General features: G+C 31.9%; 1 protein-coding gene across 1 annotated transcript in view; it reads left to right on the top strand.

The window, feature by feature from the left end:
* The first annotated feature begins 1,760 nt into the window (after positions 1-1,760).
* LOC124372832 (pumilio homolog 3) overlaps positions 1,761-21,873 on the top strand; it is a 36,314-nt gene continuing 16,201 nt past the window's right edge. The window contains exons 1-8 of the mRNA XM_046831236.1: positions 1,761-1,896; positions 5,312-5,502; positions 8,600-8,752; positions 10,337-10,554; positions 11,207-11,437; positions 13,067-13,263; positions 14,878-15,055; positions 20,324-20,446. Of these exons, the coding sequence (XP_046687192.1) occupies positions 5,328-5,502; positions 8,600-8,752; positions 10,337-10,554; positions 11,207-11,437; positions 13,067-13,263; positions 14,878-15,055; positions 20,324-20,446 (1,275 nt within the window). The 5' untranslated portion in view covers positions 1,761-1,896; positions 5,312-5,327. The remainder of the gene's footprint in view (positions 1,897-5,311; positions 5,503-8,599; positions 8,753-10,336; positions 10,555-11,206; positions 11,438-13,066; positions 13,264-14,877; positions 15,056-20,323; positions 20,447-21,873) is intronic.

Genomic DNA, 21,873 nt, shown 5'->3' with positions numbered 1-21,873 from the left:
ACCTATATGAGCACTTCTGCTTCAAGATGTTTTTCGACGCTAATGTTGAGTTTGCCTTGTTGCCACGATCATGAAAATCAATCACTAAGTGTACATTCATGGAAATTTTAATTTACTCTGGTTTTATAATGGTTTATTCTATAGTTGATTTTGCCTTTTTCCCATCAAGAAAATATGTATACATAAACAGCTTCTGAGAAGCCTACTACTGTCAAAAGACAAGTAAGGTTTCATAGCAGTTTTTAAATGTATAGTAAAAGCTTAACTACTGTCTCTTTTATATCTGCACTGCTAGCAGTTAGCCGCTGCTATGCGCGCAATGTAGTAAGCGTTGCAAGTGTATGACTACTGCTGGTTCGAGTGAATTATATTTTCGATGTTGAGTTTGCCTTGTTGTCGCGATCAGGAAAATACGTCAAAAGTATATATTTATGCTTGGCCTCCACAAGGATGGGACTGGGTGGTACTCTGGCCCCAGGGCCCGTGCCTGGAGGTCCAGGTCCGGGCAAGAGACTCTTTTTTTTACTTTATTGAAAAGTATAATTACATTAAAAGTAGAAATATAGCCTTTTCCCAAATAAAACTATCTCTAAGATTAAATTACCCTAGATTCTACTCTAATGTAATGATTTAAAGCTTAAAACTTAACCCAAATATTAACATAGATTGGTTTTAGTTAGTAAACTAATGTTGTCAGTGGTACGTATTTGCGTGTGTCATGCGTATAAGTCCATAAAATGGGGAGATCACAATTATTAGAGAACAAATCTCTTAAGAAATGAAGGACTCACTTCAAAATTTACGACTAATGTTTTTCGCCAGATTTCTAAAGGAATTGCGTGGAGTATGGGAATCAGAAGGTGAGAAGGGGGGGGGAAGACGGCCGGACCTGATTCTTTGAAATACTTCCCTGCTCCACTCATACGTCGCTATCTTCTTTTGGCGGCCGGACTGTACTCTAATACCCAATTTATGAATATGCAAGAAAAGAATGTTTTCAACTAATATCAGGTAGGTCTAAACATCTACGCTATGAAATAAAGGATGTTCACAAAACCAATGATTTGAATACGTGTACGGAACTTGCACAACTTTTTGTTAAAATGAAAAAGACATGTCAATATAAACACTATCGTCTCTTCCACTCTGTTACACAACTTATACTAGACCTGGGAGTTTTATATATATATATATATATATATATATATATATATATATATATATATATATATATATATATATATATATAAACTGAAGTCCAAACCTTTTCGGATTAGGAAGTTGGCCTGATGGACCACTGGCTATGAAGATTCCAAACAGAAACCTTGTCCTTATTATTCACATCTTTAGTCACCACAATCCTCTTTTACCATCTTAAACCAACAAATACAAAACATTAATGTAAATCCTACTCCACTAACATTAAATGGGTAAAAAAAACTCAGTTAAACTATATAATTATGGAACCACGAGGGATCATGGTATTACGAAACCTGATCTTTAAGCAAACCCAGAAGAAAAAAATGTTATTTTAACTTACTTTATTGAGTTCTGAGCTGTTATCAAATGTAGTATCATGATATTGTGGCATTAATTCCTAATTATTTCATTTATATATCTTTTGAGTTAAACGTAAGTTTATAGAAATTATATTTCTATTATTTTCAACAGCAATAAGATTTTAATTTTGCAGTATAGTTTGCAGGTATATGAACTTTGCTGTGGGCAATATTTTGCGTTTGCATTGGCTACCCTGACAATCTCAAACATTACCACATTGTTTTCCCGTCCAACCACATGGGAATTAACCTAAAGTGTAAATAACAAACTTAAACGTTATTTTTTGTTGTTTCTTGTTGAATTTTTGTTAAGAATACATTAATATAGTGAAATAAGGTAAGATATATACATAATAAGTTTATTTTTGCAACTAATTTGGAGGTCAACACTAACATTTTAATTAAACTGTAATTTAGCTGTAATATACTATTACATCAGGACCTCTGTCCAGTTTCTATAGTTTGATCATTTAATAATTTCGAATATCATCAGTCATTATTACATTTACTATTAAGTACAATTCACTACTGATTATTCTATATATATAATTTATTGATTGTGTAGGTATTTTTATTATATAGGCCTAGGGCCTAGTTCTATTCGGGTAGGGTACGATAAGCGGACCCTGTTTTTTATATCGAAAAATGTTAACATCGATACCTAATATTCGCATCTCAAATCCTAGACTATCAATCGATATAAAGTATCTAAAGTCCTCAATAACAATCATATGTTTTAAATTAAAATATGAATTTAATATTTAGTGATCAAACAAATTATATCCAAAATTAGGAAAACGGAAGACGGCCATATTTGCTCCTCTCACAGTTACAGTTATTTCTTTGAGTAGGGTACGATAAGCGGACCCGGTTTTTTATATCGAAGAATATAGTCATCGATACCTAATATTCACATCTCAAATCCTAGACTATCAATCGATATACAAGTACATATAGTCCTGAATAACAATCATGATTAAAATATGAATTTAATATTTACAGTGATCAAACAAATTATTATAACCAAAATTAGGAAAACTGAAGATGACCATATTTACTCCTCTCACAGAAGTTACAGTTGTTTCTTTCCCACAAATTTCACATAATAGGTTTTTCTGTAAGAGTCCAACATGTTGAAGCCACGAAAAAGCAACGTCGTAAAAATTTCTATAATTGACTTCCATTTTTAATAATCAGAATTACTTATGTAAAATTGAAATATTACCTTACAGAGTGTTTACAGCTGTTGATATAGATTATTTAAGTTAATAGTTCAAAATAATTAATCAGTATCGATTGATTATATCGATGGTTATGATTAAGTAATATCGTTTGCCAATTTCGATATAAAAAACCGGGTCCGCTTATCGTACCCTACCCTATTACAGCTAAATATTTGCTCCTCTCACAGTTACAGTTATTTCTTTGCCACAAATCTCACATAATGGATTTTTCGGTACGAGTCCAACATGTTGAAGTCACGAAAAACATATCTTTCAAAGCAATGTTGTGTAGTTTTCTAAAATTGACTGCCATTTGTAATAATCAAATGTTACTTATAAAATTGAAATATTACATTACGAGTATTATTTGAAAGTGTTTACAGCTGATTTTTATATAGATTATTTCAGTTAATTGTTCAAAATAATTAATCAGTAGCGATTGATTATATCGATGGTTATGATTAAGTAATATTGCTTGCCAATTTCGATATAAAAAACCGGGTCCGCTTATCGTACCCTACCCTTCTATTCTTGAACAAGTAGCCTATCCCTTTTAATCTCTACATTTGATTGATTTTGATAAATATAGCACAAAGTGCACTGCTTTTGATAAATATTGAGACAGTCCATTACCTTTCAAGTGTTTTGAGCATTTAAGTAAGAAAAGTTTTTTGGGTGTTGAATTCTTCCTTGGGTGGTAAGCACTGAGATAGGGTGATTGCCACTCAGGTAAGATGGTTTGCTCCTGGGAATAGCAGTATGCGGTCAGTAGGATGGTTAGCTTTCGGAAAGGGGTGAGGTAGACAACGATAAGCAGACCAAGAGAAGTTCACAGAAATACAAGAGAAAAAATGTATTAAATATACATTTGAAAGTGACACTAAAATACTATTTTTCAACATAGTGACCATACAAAACCACGCCACTGCTACCTGGCGGTCAGAGTTTGCACATCTGGCACAGAGACAACCTTAAACATAGCAGCAATTTTAATCTGTTCGTTGTCCTTAGCTGAATCAAATACTGAGTGAATGTCAGTGTTACATTCAATTACAGCATTCCCACCTTTCGCAAGTTCAATTGTAGCTACTTGTCCTACATCATCTTTAAATGGTCAAACCTGTTGTTCCTGAAGCAACTTGGTGCAAATACTAGTATCATTAAGTCAACTCTGATTAAGTGCATGCATAACAGAATTTCTGATACAGGTTCCTTACATTTATTACAATTAAATTCACAATCTACTGTAAGTTTCTTGAGGATTATTGCATAGGCTTGAACCAATTATTGGGGTGTTGTTTGCGTGTAATAAAAGTTTACGTTGTTTATGTTGTCTAGCCCATAAGTTTAATTTAGGATCAATACAAGGTGTCGGTATTTCAATTATTTCGTCTAGGTTTTACTTAGAGGACTGTCAGGAATACAAACATTATAAAGTTGTTCGTGAATTTGAGGTGTCAATTCTAAGAAGTCATGTATGGGTCCATAAATCTCTCCTAGTTGCCAACAAATCTGAAGCTCACCCTGAAGATCATCAGTATTAACAGAAGATTCTACTTCTGACTCTATTGTGTTTAATTCTGTCCTTATAGTTTCTAGTTGTGTTTTGTACCTTTTCAAACTTTCCTCTGTCAATTCTAGGTGTAAAATATCTTCGAGGTTTGAAAGTCGTAATTCCAGTGCTTTCCTGGACATAAAAGCCTGGTTTAAACTGTTCGGTTTTAACATCGTCGCCACTTTGATTTACTTAATGTAAACATAGAACACTTATAATTTTTGAATGTTATATATTTATGGTTAATTTTATTGTGAGTAGATTACAAAATCAAAACAAAACAACATGTGATTACAATAACAATACATTTCTGGTAACAAGGTGTGGAAAACAGTGTAAGTGTTTAAAGCTTAGGCTAATAACGTAACACATAACAATGTAATAGGCCTACAACTAGAAAAAATATGAGAAGAATAATATAAGGTTATAAATTTAATTACAATATTTTGATACCTAAAACATGAAAATCATCCAAGGAATAATGAAGATGTAAACTTTTGCACAGAAAAATTGTCATTGTTTACATGTATACGGCACCATTAATTTAATTGTGCATTACAACATCAATAAGGTTTTTAACTTATTTACTTTCTAATTTTTATGATTTAGGAGTCAAAATATTTGTATTTACATTTAGCAACTTTTATTATTCTTTAAAACCTTACATATAATTTTACAGTTTTTACAGTAGCTTTAAAATGTTAAATAGTGATGAGAAAAAAGACTACATTTTTTAGATGCATAGAGTTTATCATCAATAACGTTATTTTTTTAATGATATGGTAATCTTCTTAAATTACTAGATTATTAATTTCTTAAATGTAGTGTAAGACTTTACTATGAAATGAAAATTGAAATAATTATAAACATTGAAAAAGTAAAGAAAAGTAAAGATATTGTAATGGTGGAACTATTAAACTAGTGAGTCTGTTCAGTAATCTAAACTTCATAAAACTGATTCTTTTGTGTTATAGGACAGTTCAAAACATCATGAAAAGATCATTGTCTGCAGAACCTGGTGTGGTGTCAAAAAAGACCAAGAATTTTTCAAAGCCAGATGTTTCAAAAAATACTTCAAATAAAAAGAAAGAAGTGAAACAAAAATTTGGTCAAAAACAGTCACCTGGAAGAAACACAGAAAAAGAAAATAATAAAGAACCTGAAGGTATGTATTTTTATAATTTTATATTCTTGGATATCAGTCTAACCTACAGACAGATAGGTTAAAAAATGGGTACTTTGGGATTATACCGACCACACCCAGACATGAATCGTTATTTGACATTTTGCCTCTACTGATTACAAGATTAGCGTAGAACAATATTTCGTCAATATAAAGCAGGAATTGTCTTATCGCAAACCCCCTCCTTCTCAGACAAAGGTCAAAGTCGAGCGGTCTAGTAGATAACGTGACTGCAGAGTCCTGCCGCCCGTTCAGCTGGTGCCATCGATACAATTTTAACAGGTTGAGCGAATGTCGGGTTCACCTAAATGGCTTAATAAAAAACAACGACGAACAGCACGACACCATCTTGACTCATACCTAGCTGAATAAATGTGGCGGTTGGCAGTTGCGGCTGAAGGCGGAAATCCACTACACTCACTCATCCTTGATATTCCTGCATTCTGGGTTTCACAGGAAACCCATTAACAATTGATAATCGTTGTAATTTTGTAATTAAAGAGTTGTTTTTTTGTTCTATAATGTTTGTTTCTATAAATTTATATTTTTGTGTTCCTCATACTGGTGTGGTCGGTATAATCCCAAAGTACAAAAAAAGACCTTCCAGCTGAGTACCTAAGAAAAAATTTCCAACACAAAAGAACACAATTTTAGCCTATAATATGTATGGAGGGAGCTTAAATACTCTCTTTTTTTGCCTCGGATATGATCACTTCTGCCTTTTATAGGCTAGGATCTTTAATGCAGACTATAGAGAGCGAGTGGTAACAATAGAATAAAGCAGTGTTTCTCAAACTTTTTGGACTCAAGGCTCCCTCTAGATTGTACTACTTTCCGCGGCACCCCACCCTCCCAGCTCACCTCAATAGTCGATGGAGAAAAATAATAAACCATAGTGACTTTATAATTCGTGTAATAATTCATTCAAATTGATAACCATATTTGCCTGTATGTATATTATTGTAAATTGGCCATCACAAAAATCTCAAGTAAAACATATTTCTAAATAAATTATATTAAACTATGTACTATTTACTATTATTGGTTTTTAAAGATGAACACTATAATAATGTTATTGTTAGACCTATATAGAGGCAATTCATATGAAGTATAAAAATGTTTTAAATTTTATTAAATATTGCTTTAATAATTAAATAGTTGTTTTAAAAACATTACACTTTGCTATAATCAGATCATATCTACTCAAATTCATCACATTTCATAATATTTATATTATACTTGTATCACACAGGCCAATCGGGCGTATTTGCTAAAAGTTTAGGGCGAAGGACGAGATTCTTTTTCTTTAACTATTATGTCAAAATCCGAGCTTATATTCAAAATTGCACCATGCATTTCTTTTTCAATTTATAAGTTTGGTCTGTATTTTGATTTGATGACTGCCGTAACTGAGAAGCCCACCTCACAAAAGTAGGAATTAGCAAAAGGAATCAACACAGGCAACGCTTTCATGGCAATTTGCGGGTATTCTTTTTCGATGTTACATCAAAACTCTAGCAAATAATTCCTTTTGAGTACAGTCGTTAGAAAAATATCGTTTGGATATCTACCAATTGTTACTTTCTTCAATGTATTTAACTGCATTTTTTCATTAAATGGATCTGATACCCACATTAAGGAGTTGACATTGTTAATAGGAAGATATTTATCAAAATACTCAGTTTGGAAAGATGCTGCAAAGACATATCACTAAGCCCGACTTTCTTATTCAAATAATTTTCTTCAATGAACTGTTTCAAGGTGGGAAATCTAATGTAATCACCTTTAGCAATGATAACCTTCCACAAATCGAGTTTCTTTTTGAAGCCCTCCATTTTTGTCAAAAAGATTTAAGATATTCGTGTTCTTTTCTTGCAATTATTTATTTAGTCTGATCAACTTTTCAAACAATTCAGTAAGAATGATTAACAATCTACATTACCAACATTTCAGTTTTGAAACATTGCAGTATGTTTATAACAAGTAGTACTACCAACATGCTAAAATAATTGTTAAGATTTATAATGTATATCTTTCAAAACTAGTAGCTACAAAGATACTTAACTGATGGTTAAATCATCCCCTATTTCTTAATATTCATAGAAAAATTAAAAATATGTCTTAAAAGTCTTAGTTTCTGCTGTTCCTAAATCCTTATAGAACTATTTTCCTTTCCCCATGATCATGGGTCTGGTTTTCTCTTTAAGACCTGTAGCAGAAAATCACTTGAGCAAAATTTCATCCAGCTCATCTAGCTTATGTTTTTTAAAAGTTTTTGGAAGAACCAATATTATATTCTTCCATTATTTTATTCCTATTCTCAGCTTTTTCCAAACTATTTATGGTATCAAACTTTTTCTGAATATTAAGCATAACATGTGTATGTTTTTTCGCCACTTTATTAATTTGTAGAAACGCATGGTTTAGAAAACAGCCCAGTAAGTTCGACACATTAAATCAACTGATCGAAAATGTTGTACAGTTTTGTACTGTACATACACTTTACACCACTTATGCACAATTAAGAAGCTGTCTAGCAGGGACTGAGGCAAACATCAAACTGACATAAAATGGTGGGCACTCGTCGTCAGTAACCTTTGGTACGATCTCTCCTGATTGAATCCAAACTCTTTTTACTTACTAATCCGAGCATTCTTACTCACTTTAATACCGAACGCATTAGCACTGTCAGTTGTGACCAAATACTTTTTAATGACCATACTGGAAAGGTACCATTGCGGCATACTTTGGCAAGATTGGTGTCAAACCATCGGGTGCCGGATTAGTGGGCTTCTACTGTATTTGAATTTTGAATGGCTCGGAAAGTTTTGTAGAAACCTCATATTCTAATCTACATATATATTACATAACTATCAGCTATGTTATGTATGTATAAAATTATAAATGTTGAGTAATATGTACTTATTTTGTGTGTGTGTGTGTGCGCGCGCACTCGTGCATGTACACACGGTGGGCATGTGAGTGTGTATATGAAATACTATTTTATAATATATTATATAAAACTATAATTAGTTTCTGGTTCAGCATTGCTTTTACTAATAGTACTGTTGATTTTCAGTTGGAGTTGCTAATAATCAAAATCCAGCAAAAATAAAGAAAAATGTTAAAGTTATTAAGAACGTAAACAAAAAGTTTGAAAAGAAAGAGAAGAATTTAAAGACGAAAAAAATGGGGAAAAAGGTTTTTGTTGAATTACCAAGTAAACTCATAGGTAAGTATTGACACTTTTATTTTGTTAATGATATAGTTTCATAATGAATAATTAAATGAAGATTTGAAGCTTAAAGAAGTTTAGAAGGTTTATTTCCATCCATTAAATACTCCTTCTATGTCTAAAATACATATATAAAAGTTCTAGAAATATGCTCACAACATTATATTAACACTTTGAGTGCTGGCCCTAAATGACATGTAACTCTGTAGAATGCTGGGTGTTTTTGGTGGTTTTCAAAAATTTATTTAAAAAAAAGTATTTAAGGTATGAGAAAAATACTTACATACCTTAATTCAGCTTACTTTCGTCTTTCTTTTAACGTGAGATTTTTTGTGGTTTTTTTAAAAACTACACATAAAAAATGTTTTTTTAAAACATATATTTTTGGGAAAAAAATTATTTTTTGAGACAGTTTTTTTATCTAACTTACTAAACTAAGCATACATACAATTATTTACAATTACCCATTTACAAATATAAACTGTCCTTTGAATAATACAAATCATGTTTTTATGTTTTTTAGTTTTTTGACAAAAAACTATGCCGTCATATTGATGCGTCGGCATCACTTTCGCTGTCAGCACTGTTTTCAGCATCTGTAACATAATAATATACTATGTAAAATATGAATATATTTTTATTTTATTCATAAGAATAAAATATTAGTTGTATAAAGTTAATTTATTATAACACAAATTATAGTTTGATTCACGAAAACAATAACATAACCAAACTTTTAGACTGATGTTTATATGATAAATAGACTTACTTATTCTTACCTGAAGTATGTGTCTAATCTTCTTCCATTAAATCAGGATCAATGTCAGAATCGTCAAAAATACTATCTACTCCAATAAAATTATCTTTATCTAATACATCACTGATCGCAACGTCGTTCAAGCTGCGAGAAGCCATGATTGCGACATCGACTGCCGGCTGCAACGAACGTCACGTAAACAACGCGCGACCGAAGTTGCTTTGTCATTAAGCTCATACAATACATCTGACGCTTTCTAGCGGTGAATTGTGTTACTAAAAACCCAAATAACATTGTAGAGTAGGCAAAACCCGTTTAAATACGGACAATGTAATATAATACCAATTGAAATGACAACCACGTAAAACTACGGGATTAGCATTCTTCGGAAGTTTCGCCGTTCCGTAAAATTACGGATTAGCACTCTAAGTGTTAAGCATTATGTAGGCCTAATAGTGTTAACACTATCACATTAAAAACACTACAAAATTAGTTAATTGCTAAGAATGGACTTTCTTGAATAGCACTATCAGTATTTGCAAAACTTTAGTACTCGCAAAAGAAACTAGATTTAACTATCATCAATATAATCTTTAAAAATAGGCAGTGATACTTGGCTTTTATGCTAAGCTTTGTAAATTATTAACTGTTGAATTTATTTGTTATTTAATGTTAAGTAACTGTTCATATACCATAGGTGGTACATAGTGTTGGACAAAGTCTAGCTACAGTTGAACTTTATACATTTGACCACATAATAAAGGTAATATCCTTCATATGTCTATAAAATATTTGAAACAAGCATATATTTTACATGTTTCCAGGCAAAGATGGCAAACCTGAATGGAATAAAGTGAAGACAGAAAAAAAGAAACTGAGGGAGGACAGAAAGGTCCGCCGAACTGGGCAAGACCAGTATCAGTTGTCTGTGAAAGCAAAGAGCATTTGGGAGAAACTCAGGCGGAGAACAGATGAAAGCACAACAAAAAAAGAGGCATTAGTTAATGATTTGTTTATGCTTTTGAAGGGACAGATTCCAAATGTAAGTAAAAATTCTTAAATTTCCAAATTAGATTATATGGATTTTAGCAATGGTCGAATTCCAGAATGTTCAAATCTCAAATCAATTCCGAAACTTAATAAACCAGTTCTTGGAATTAAGTCCTAATAGGTTTTTAGTTTCTGTGTTTGATTTTGAATTAAAATATTACCAGACGAATTCCTGCTATTTTTAAACTTTGGAGACCGTTCAACAACAGACACAGAACCAAGAATACACTACTTTGAAGGGATTTGCAGAGGTTCAGAGAAATGGGGTGGAAACCTTTTTAGAAGTTCAAGTCATATATCTTCTACCGTACCTTCTTCTTTTATTTAATATAGTACAAAAATGGGCTTCCAAGATGTTTTTAATTGAAAAAATTATGAACATATTTTTACTTGTATTACTATTAATACAATATGTATGTATAATATTTATTGAAAACTTGCAATTTTTAAAATTTTCACATCACCTTTACTCACTAAATAAAAAAAAAAATATTAAGATACAAACTTTCTTGTGAAGAATATATTTATATAAACTCCCTGAATATTACAAAATCAACAAACAAGAGCTATTTTTTTATTAATAAAGTCTCATTCTTTGGAGCAACTTGTCACAAAGGAAAATCTAGTTTTGAACTTGTTGACAGGTGGTACCATCACATGATCTTGCTCGAGTGGTACAGTGGATGCTAAAACTTGGGTCACCAACTATCCGGACTGCCATCTGTGAGGAGCTGTGTGCCAACACCACATTTTATCTACAGTCCAAGTATTCCAGGTTCTGTGTGAGCCGAGCTCTTCGTTATGGCTCCAAGGCAGATCGCAACCACCTCATGGAATCCTGCAATGGTCATTTTCTGAAACTCTTCAGCCATACTGTAAGCAAAAATTTATCTTTGAACAAGTTAATTTGCGTTTTTGTTTGACTAGTAAAACTAGTAGTAGTTTTTTTCAAAGTTTTTGTAGCAATGTTGTGTCAGTTTCAGTAGTACAAAAATTATGTGTGTCAAAAAATGTAATGATGTTTGAAATGTGATAATTGTATTTTCAAATAAAAAAAAAAATAATTAATTAGATCAGGCTCATTCTATGGGATTCTAACGGTTTGAGAATTAGTACAATTGTTTGGATTTCTGAGGTGTAGCCAGAGTGATCGACTCCTTCCTCTTCAACTACTTGGTTTGTCCCAATGTCTTCATTAGACTATTCTTATACCATATTATTCCTGTTACATTTTGCTTTCCTACCAAAATATTTTAATTTATTTGATATCTGATTTTAATATTTTAAGCCACATGACTGTTTTCATGGTTTTTTTTACAATGGCATAATACTTTGGTGAACAGTAGATTTTGTAATTTGTGATACTGCATTTCTTAACATAGGTGTATTACCCTCCGATGATAAGCTAATATTTAGTACTTTTTTAACAGCTAGGTTTAACAAATTTTATATAAAATTCAGTATCTATATTTTTCAAGTTGTATGTAATTATTTCAGGAAAAGTAATTAAAAAGTGCTTAAGTTTATTTCCAATAAATTAATATTTTTTGTGTACTGAGATTTGAAAAAGGACAAGATCAATCCTAATAACATTTTTACTTTAGTTCAATAAGTTAGTTCAAAATTAAACAAGTGTTTGTTTCGAATTTTGTACATTTATTTATGAATACACCATTAGTATCAACTAAAATTCGAGTCAACCATTGATGATATTGACTCTCGTATAAGTACATTAGATAACATAATCTGAGTGAATCTCTTTGGCCAAAGGAGATGTTTTAGGGGCTAAAGGCACATTTTGGAAGTTAAAATCCTACTTAGTTGTGAAAATGGTTGGCACACTTAGGAGAGAAACACATAACTAAATTGATACATGCCCAGTTAATAAATATGGAAATACATAACTTCTATGTTGTTTAACTGACATGGTTCAATATAATCAACTATAAGCCAAATAAGGTTTTAAGTTTCATTGTCCTTTGTTATTGGGCAACATGCTTTTATACTTTAAAAAATTTCAAAGTTTACATAAAATAAAATAGGGCAATAATCTTCTAATATAATTATTATATATATATATATATATATATATATATATATATATATATATATATATATTACATGTAATGTTCATGATTCTTTAAAATTATTAGAAGACTATTAGATCATTACAGTGTTATTAAATCATTAATTAAATAATAATAATTCTAAACCATATTAAGGGATTTCTCTATATTTTGACCAGGATTTGCAATTAGCCTGTTTTGTTCCAGTGATAAATCTTAATCATAATACAGTTTCCCATCATTCAGTTATTTTTTGTATCATTGAATGATGGAAAATGTCCAGAAAAATCTTGTTTCCTTCATAATCCTTGGGTTGGAAAAAACAAACTTTAAACAAAGAATAGAGTTTCCTTTTAATGATGCAATAACTGTTTCATTAAAAGTTATATGAGCAATAGGTTGTATCAGGACTAATGGATTTTGTGGTGAATGTCACAGTTCTCAGGACCTGTCGTGGAGCTGATGTACTCAACGTTTGCGTCTGCTGCACAACGTGGCCAGATCCACCGTGAGATGTACGGTGAGATGCATGTTCTGCTTCAGCCTGAGGTTACCACCATTGCTGGGGTGCCTGATGACATGAGACCAGCCATCCTGGCTTCCACCAAGACCAACCTTACTAAGCTGCTTGAAAAGTGAGTAGAATTCAATTCAAACTGTCTCATCAATATAAATTCTGGCAGTAATGTAAATTTTGTAATCAGTTTTGTTGTGTCACATAGTTTGCATTTATTTATATGTTCTAGAACAAATGTGGGATTTCTCAAAGACATATTGTATGGTTTAATTTGTTTGGCTGTGCTTGTCCCAGCAGGCATGAATTACCAACAGCAGTTGCAAGTCGGCAGCAGAACAGTAATGTTTCAAAGCATTGAACTACCCAGTGTTATTACTTGTACTGGGTTCTCATGTATAAGTTAGACATCTGTATGCTTCAAAAAGATATATAATGTATTATTTCATGAACTATTTTAATATTTCAATTACACTCACCAGCAATATTAAATATAATTCCCATCCAATTTGGACAATCGTAAATTTTCCATCCTTTACAGAACATAATATATGCAACTGATAGCATAAAATGCAAAAATAGTCGCTGTTGTAAAAACAGTGGAGGAAAAAATAGATCAGTAGTACTATATAGTAGATAGTATATTCAGCCAATCTTCAATTGCGATCTATAGAATATTTACAAACTTTCTTGTAAAGAGTGAAGAAAGAGAGCGTTAAAAACACTCAATAGACTAGTGAAGCTTATGCAGTTTATTACATTATTATAACTAACAGAGGTTAACTATAAGAGGTAAATTTAAATAAAAACAGATTGCTTATGCAGCCTAGCTTGTCACCAAGGTAGTATGACGAACGTATGCAGGAAAAATAAATAAATGTTCTTCTTTTCCTGTAACACTCATCAAGGAGTTATAGACATTTATGGTGGCGGAATTGGGTTTTGTTAGAATAGTATTTTTGAGTTTTTAAAGAATTTTATTCACAATCATTTTAGATTATTTCTGAAGCCAGGAAAAATGTGTTATTCCACGAGGAGTGGTAGAAATTTGGAACATGGTTTTGGGACATCTTACAATCAGTCCCAAAGAATAATAATTGAAGACATAATTGAATTTGTATAGTATATAATTGTAAGTTGGCTGGAAGGAATGACATGTGTTATATTTTTCAGATGATTCATTAAAAACAATGTTATTTTCTTAAATTATTTTTTTTTTATAAATAATTTCCTTAAGTCATATATCAATAAAAAACATGCCACTCCCTAAAAACTATAACTCCAGTATATACTGTAAAAATGTCACATTTTTACACTCAGCTGTTTTTATTGGAAGTGTTTTATTATATATACAACTATTCCAATCAAAAACATTAATGATAGATAAGATTAGTAAGAAATTGAGCCTGCTCAGAGCTGCTATCTAGCAGACAGCAGTACAACTGCACTATCAAAGTTTTATGGTAAGACTGTTTTGATTGTGTTCCCCGTATTACTGGCAGTTCACTATTGTTGCGTGCCAATGGTTTAATATATGAACAAGCATGAAATATGTTTAAATAGGCAAAAAGAGATTACTATAGTGGTTTTGAATCTAATAACACTTTTTGATCATTAATGAGTAAACATTCAGATAAAAAATAGTACATAAATAACTGCAAATGAAAAATACCTATTGTTCTATAAGATATTTTGTCATATTACCATTCAGGGAATTAAAATTTGAATGTTTTAGGAAACATCTGTTAAAGACCACATTGCTCCAAACGGTACTCAACGATTTCCTGCCCAGCTGCTCGCAACAAGACTGCAATGATATATTGGAAATCATCCAAGACGACATTCTTGACCTGCTCAACACAAAAGAGGGTTCTAGAGTGGCATGTCAAGCAGTCTGGCATGGAACAAACAAGGCAAGTTATGTTTTGTGATGAATCAATTTCTTTTAGTTAAAATTATAAACTTTTTAACTGTCTCTTGCCTAAGATATGTTAAGATATTTCATCTTCACTCTTCATCTTCTTACTACATTTGGTACCTGTGTGTGTTACGTAGGAGTTAAAATTTTGATAAGGAAGTAAGATTTGGTAGTCACAATGTGAGTGATTTTAATTGAATATTTTGATAAGCTTAAGCAATTATGGGTGGCTTCAGGTGTTATCTCTGTTAGGTCGGATATGTAACCACATCCTGTTCCTCAGCTTCCCAGGGTCATTCTTAATGGCCCTTTGCTGTTTTCCCATTCATCTCGTCAGACCCATACATGTGGCCCCCACTGTATTGCGCAGTTATAAAATTCAAACCTTATCCAATTGTGGCTGGAAAGTGCTGTAATCTCTTGGCCAAATAAGGAACTAAATTAATATTTCCCTAGTTGCACATACCATATTAAACATTGTTTAAAGTTTTTTTTTTATCTGAGTGTCAGTAATAACCCAATTGTGTATCGTATCAATTTATTAAAATACTATTGCATTTGTTGGAGCCAACCTCAAAATATGGAAACAAATTCATATTATTTTGATAGGAGAGACACCTACTTGAGACTAATTGTATTTTTATTTGCAAAATAGGTCAACGTATAACTTAACTTACATAAAATTGGCCCGTTTAAAAGCTAATAATAAGTAACCAATTGAAAAAATGTTAAGCTTAAAGGTAATAAACTGTAAATTGTTTGAGAATAGCATTTAAATGACAGTCATTTAGAGTCGAAGGCCAAATAATTGGTGACATATATGGTTATGCAAGCACTGAGTGGTAACACAGAACCTAGCTGGCTACTAGCTCCTGGCCTACTGAGCTGAGAGGACACCACTTGTAATTCCACCTGAGCTGAGCGAGAGATTAGTATGGGCTGCATTTAAACGGTCTGCTGAGTGCAAAGAACCAACAAGAATAGGTGTAGAGTTGAGATTGAGTGTCTACTAGCCATCACTTCTATAGGATGTAATTTTTAAGTAAATATCGTTTTACTAAGAGAAAAGAAATACAATTTTGTTTTTACAAGAATTCCCACACTTTTATCTACTTATATACATAATTAGCATCTTTATTTAAGATACTTATTATAACAAACAACAAGCTTTTGTTGTTCTACCTTTATTGTAGAAGTTCACCTGATGAAATAGGGGCTGTAAGATGGATGATCAAATTTTTCCCAGCCAAATTATGCGATAAGATTCTAGTTTGTTGTGCCACATATGGACAAGCATTATCATGCAGTAACGATTCTTTTATTTAACATGATTCATCTTTTGTTTTTTTGTTGTTAATTGCACAGCACAATTTTTGTAAGGTCTCACAGTATGTTTAGGAACTTATTGTGTCCCCACAAGGAAAAATATCAACAAGCAAATGCTCTTCCTGTTTGTTCCAAAACATGGTACACATAATTTTCTGGTCTGAAATCATCTGCTTAGATTTCATTCACTTTTGTGGAAGATATTCAACCCTTAGCCCTTGAAATACTTTCAACAAGAACAGGTAGCCTATTTGATTTACCATTTGTGGGTTTAGAAGTAATTTGGTGTTGTAAATATTTCTTGTTATATTTTGTCCTCTTATAGTGGTTTGACAGTTTCATTCTTGAAAGTTATTTAGTAACCTATTTAAAAGCCCCGATCTTAGTAATTTAGATGCATTCATACAATTTTTGAGAACCGAAAATAAATAAAAAATGTAAAGTTGTAAAACACTAGTTTGTTGTTTTCTACATGTTTCTTTCAGGATACAATGTATATTGATTGTGTGGATGCATATAAATATCATTTCAATTCCTGTATGACCAAAAGCTTAATTTAATTTGTATAGTGAGTTTAACCCAGCCGTATTTGAAATAAATCTATCAAATGTATCTTACAGCATTTTGGAATGGCTTTTACTTCTTTTTAAGCAAAAACATTTTTATGGTTTTCTGATATATTGTGCAAATATATGCGACATATTAAACAACCAATAAAATCACGAACATTTTAAGGTATAATTTTATACAATTAAAACAATTTTATTTCAAATAATTCATTGATAAATTTTTAAATTCTGGATTAAATATTATGTCAGACTAATAATATATTGTGTTGTATTAATGCATTGTAGAAAATGTTAAAGGCAGCCAAAGTCCCATATAGCAACAATACTAATGTAATACCACATAACTCCGTAAAGAAATCAGTCAGATATTTATTTTTTTTTATTGTAAACCAGGTTAACTATTTAGTTTTGCGTAAAATATTGATTGGAAAATTAAAATAATAATTTTTTACATTAAAACAAATTACATAACAGAAGATTAAAAAAATTGGTTTTAATTAATTAGTTTATGAATTTTAATTTAACTCTACTAGGAACATTATATTAACCATCTACAATTCTATAAAATTGTGGGCTTTCTAGTTGTTGCAAGTTTTGGCGGTTGAGAACCACAGGTGTATAACATTGAATGCATAATGCATCATTTTACATATTCATCATGGAAATGTTACAGTAATAAGAAATAAAGTTAAAATAAATTACATATATTTAAAAAAATAAATAACATTTCTTTATTAGAAGATGAAAAGTACTATAGCCTTGAACAATACTTAAATGGATAAAAATGTATTATTGAAAATAAAATACTTACATGTTAAAATAAAGAAATTTTGAAAAAGATTATCCTCAATAATATACCTAAATTAATAATGTAATCAAATTAAATTATGATTATACTTATTCTTTCTATACATTACTATTATTATTGTTATTGTTCATATTATACAGGGTGGAAAAAAGTATGGAAACGCTTTCACTAATTTTGTATGGCTTCACTTATACAAATTAAATTTTGTACATCACCACTTGTATTAAGAACCCTAGTTTTTGAGACCAGTGGGGACATTTTATCTTTTCAGGGGGGACGGCCCGTGAGAGTCGGACGAAAATATTAAATGTAAGCATAGGCCGAGTTTGATATCAAATTAACGGTCTAGTAAAGAGAAACTCATTACCGCAAACCGCACTTAAAATGGTTGACCCTATCCAGAGTACGGGCCGTTTGAATTTCAGAAGTAACGTTTGATTAAATTATTATTTTTCCGCAATTTCACAGTCTCAAGTGAACTGTTCTGACTGAAAATGACACTTTATGGAACACAATTATCCAAAAGAATTAAATTAAAAATTATCTATGTATTACAAAAAATAACCATACCTTTTAAATGAGGTGCTCAAACTGCTCTCCGAACACTTGTTGGCACAATGAGCTAGTCTATTATAAAAACCTACTGCAGTCACATTTTTGAAGCATCTCGGGTGTAATTCTTCTTGCTTCTTCTAATAAACGATTTGTCAGTTCCTCAATGTTGGCTGGTTTAGTTTTATACACATATCTTTTAAGAAGCCCCACAAAAAGAAATCTAGTGGATTAAGATCCGTGACCTAGCCGGCCACTCAAACGGTACCCCTGCGACCAATCCAACGGTTAGGAAACACTTCATGTAACAGATTGCGCACCCGCAAATAGTAATGGGGCGGTGCTCCATCTTGCTGAAACCATACTGCATTAAAATTTGCCCCAAGAAGAGCACGCACTGCTGGCAAAATGTTATTTGTCAACATATTGAAATAATTTCGCCTGTTAATTTCCATCTAATCACAAACGGTCCTACAATGTTATTGTTTATTATTCCAGCCCACATATTCACTTTCTGAGGCCTTTGTGTGTGGCCTTCTATCATCCAGTGTGGATTATGGTCGGCCCAGTAACGGCAATTATGCCTATTAACTTGTCCATTAACAAAGAATGTAGCTTCATCTGAAAACAATATCGAACTTAAAAAATTTTGAATTTCGTCACACTTTCTCATCATTATTTCGCAAAATTCAGTCCTTCGATCAAAATCATCCTCTGCAAGTTCTTGGGTTTAGGGTTACTTTAAAAGGGTGATACTTGTTTTTGTGTAAAAACATTCAACACTGAGCTATGGCTCATATCAAGATCTTCTGCAGCCACTCTGGCCGAGGTGCTGGGGATTTTCAACAAATGTTTGGAGTACATCCACAGATTTTTGTTCATTTGTTGCCGATTTAGGCCCTGCCACTTCTTTCGCGATCTTTGACTGTTCTAGTTTCTTCAAATCTTTTTACTATCTTAAACACTGTTGACTTACTAATTGGGGGTCTATCAAGAAACGTGTCATTAAACAAATGCGCTGTTTCTTCATAGGGACGAACTAGATTTCCATACCCACGCATCATAAGCAGCGTGATTCTCTCAAACTCACTAAGTGACATTGCTTTTAAAACTAGTAGAATAAAATGTAAACACTTAAGTAAAAAAATTTATAACTATCGCAGTACCTTTCTAGTGAAGACTTTAAACTTTAACTTACGTGGACGAAATTATAACGTAGACTAAAAACCAAGTTGATATTAAAAATATAAAACTGTGGAGTTTTGATGTGACAGTACTGTTTGTATTGCCTAAACCAGTTTATGTTTGCCTGAGATAAAAGGGCTGGAGGACTGGACCTTGACCTCATGTTGATAAGGAGAGTTTACGGTGGTATTATTGAATACTCTCAGTTTCTTGAAGACAAGACAGGAAAAACCCCTAATTTTAGTGTTATCCCAACAAATGTAGAGGTAAAAAAAAATTATTTTTTGTTGGAAATTGTTTTTTCAAATTTAACATAACCGACATAAAACATACTACTGAAAGTAAATTAGTTACTTCACAAGACAAAATTACTCAATTTCTTTGTCATGAAATTCATTACGGTCCGTACTCTCTGGATAAGGGTCAACCATTTTAAGTGCGGTTTGCGGTAATGAGTTTCTCTTTACTAGACCTTTAATTTGATACCAAACTCGGCCTATGCTTACATTTAAGATTTTCGTCCGACTCCTCACGGGCCGTCCCCCTGAAAAGATAAAATGTCCCCACTGGTCTCAAAAAACTAGGTTCTTAATACAAGTGGTGATGTACAAAAATTTAATTTGTATAAGTGAAGCCATACAAAATTAGTGAAAGCGTTTCCATACTTTTTTTCCACCCTGTATAATCATGAGATTAATTTTATTTTTGTAATATCAGTCCGTACATATAAGGTCCTGCTGTGTAAGATCGGAATATGTCAAACTTGATCATATGTAGCCTATATATCGTAAGTGTTTATTTTAATTAAAAACTTTGTTTTCAGATGAAAAAAGTTATTGTAAAAAAGTTAAAAGGAAAAGTTAAAGAAATATCAACATCTGAGAATGGCCATGTACTCTTGTTAGCCCTGTTTGATAGCATTGATGACACAGTCCTCCTCAAAAAGGTAAACACTTGTTTTTAATATTTATCAATATAAGATTGGTTTATTTACCCTAGTTCTGTAGATTGCTAAATGTTCAAAATGATTATCCTCTTTTCGGCTGTTTACAAGTTTATTTTTAAATAATCATCGCATTTACAATGCTCTAATCGTCACTGTTACAATTGCATTTATCCTCAAAAAAATGTATATTATTTAATGTGAAATAAACTAATAAATAATAGTTGCAAAGGATAAATGCACTACACAAGATAAAGATTTATGGTTTATTTTACATAAAATCCACTTTTAAGCATTATTTTGATATAATCTTAAATATTATGAGGAAAATCCAAATTACTCTAAAGTTGTGGATGTTGAGTCTACCTCCATTCAAGCTTCTGCTTCGTGCAGTGTCTGTAATCTGACATTGTCACAGGCTTGACTCCTGGAATCTGGAGCGCATGTTCATTTCATGAAATCCAGCAAGACCAGAATATGAGAGTACTTTGACAATTCAACTTAATATACAGCATAATTTTAATAGTGTCCTTGAACATACCAACATTGCTATGGTATCGAGATAGAGCCAACAGATGGTTGGCAAACAACATAGCCAGTCAGCAAAGAAGATATTCAAAACATACTCTTAGCAATACGAGTTTTTAGTTATTTTTGTATCGTATTGTTTTGTCATCAGAGGCATCTAGACTATAAAAGAGATCAGTCTGGTTTACCCAGCAGTTATGCAGTGTAATCTAAATAAAGAGGTATTCTCAATGTTTCATCAGGTGCACAATTGAGTGTGCTACAGTGTTTTAAATGCATTGCCTAAAGCACGGCGGAGCAACCGTGTTTTCTACACACAACACAGTTATGGTGGGAAGGGGTGATTCAAAGTGAATGTTGAGTTTACCTCCATTTCACCTTCCACTTAGTGCAGCGTCTCAAGTCTGTGACAGTGTCAGATATTAGATACTACACTAATCGGAAGTTGTAATAAAGCTAAAATACCCACAGACACAACCCACATTGAGTCAGCTCTTCTCACTATAGCTGTTTTATGTATACAAAAGTTTCCCCAATTTATTAAGGAATAAACGATATGTAGTTATGTAAATCTGCTAAAGAAATGTTCTTTATGATTTACAAGAGAACTGACTGTAATCCATCTGGATATCCAATCTACTGATCCGGAGAAGGTGGTAAGAGTATAGATGTTGCACCTGAACAATCGACAATCGATGGGTTGCAACATACAACTGATATTTACTTATGAAGTATCAAACTCACATTATTATTGAGGTTTATTCTACTGTAAGATCAGTCAAGTATAGTTACAAATACATATTTCACATAGCATTTAATTGTTATAACCTACCAGGTGATATTAAATAGGTTAGTGGATTGAGAATTAATGCCTGATTAATAATCATCTGTTAAACTAAACA

Source organism: Homalodisca vitripennis, chromosome 1 (assembly GCF_021130785.1).
Source record: "Homalodisca vitripennis isolate AUS2020 chromosome 1, UT_GWSS_2.1, whole genome shotgun sequence".
In the NCBI taxonomy this organism is placed as follows: domain Eukaryota; kingdom Metazoa; phylum Arthropoda; class Insecta; order Hemiptera; family Cicadellidae; genus Homalodisca; species Homalodisca vitripennis.
The sequence above is the reverse complement of the archived record's forward strand: the minus strand, read 5'-3'. Positions and strand labels throughout refer to the sequence as shown.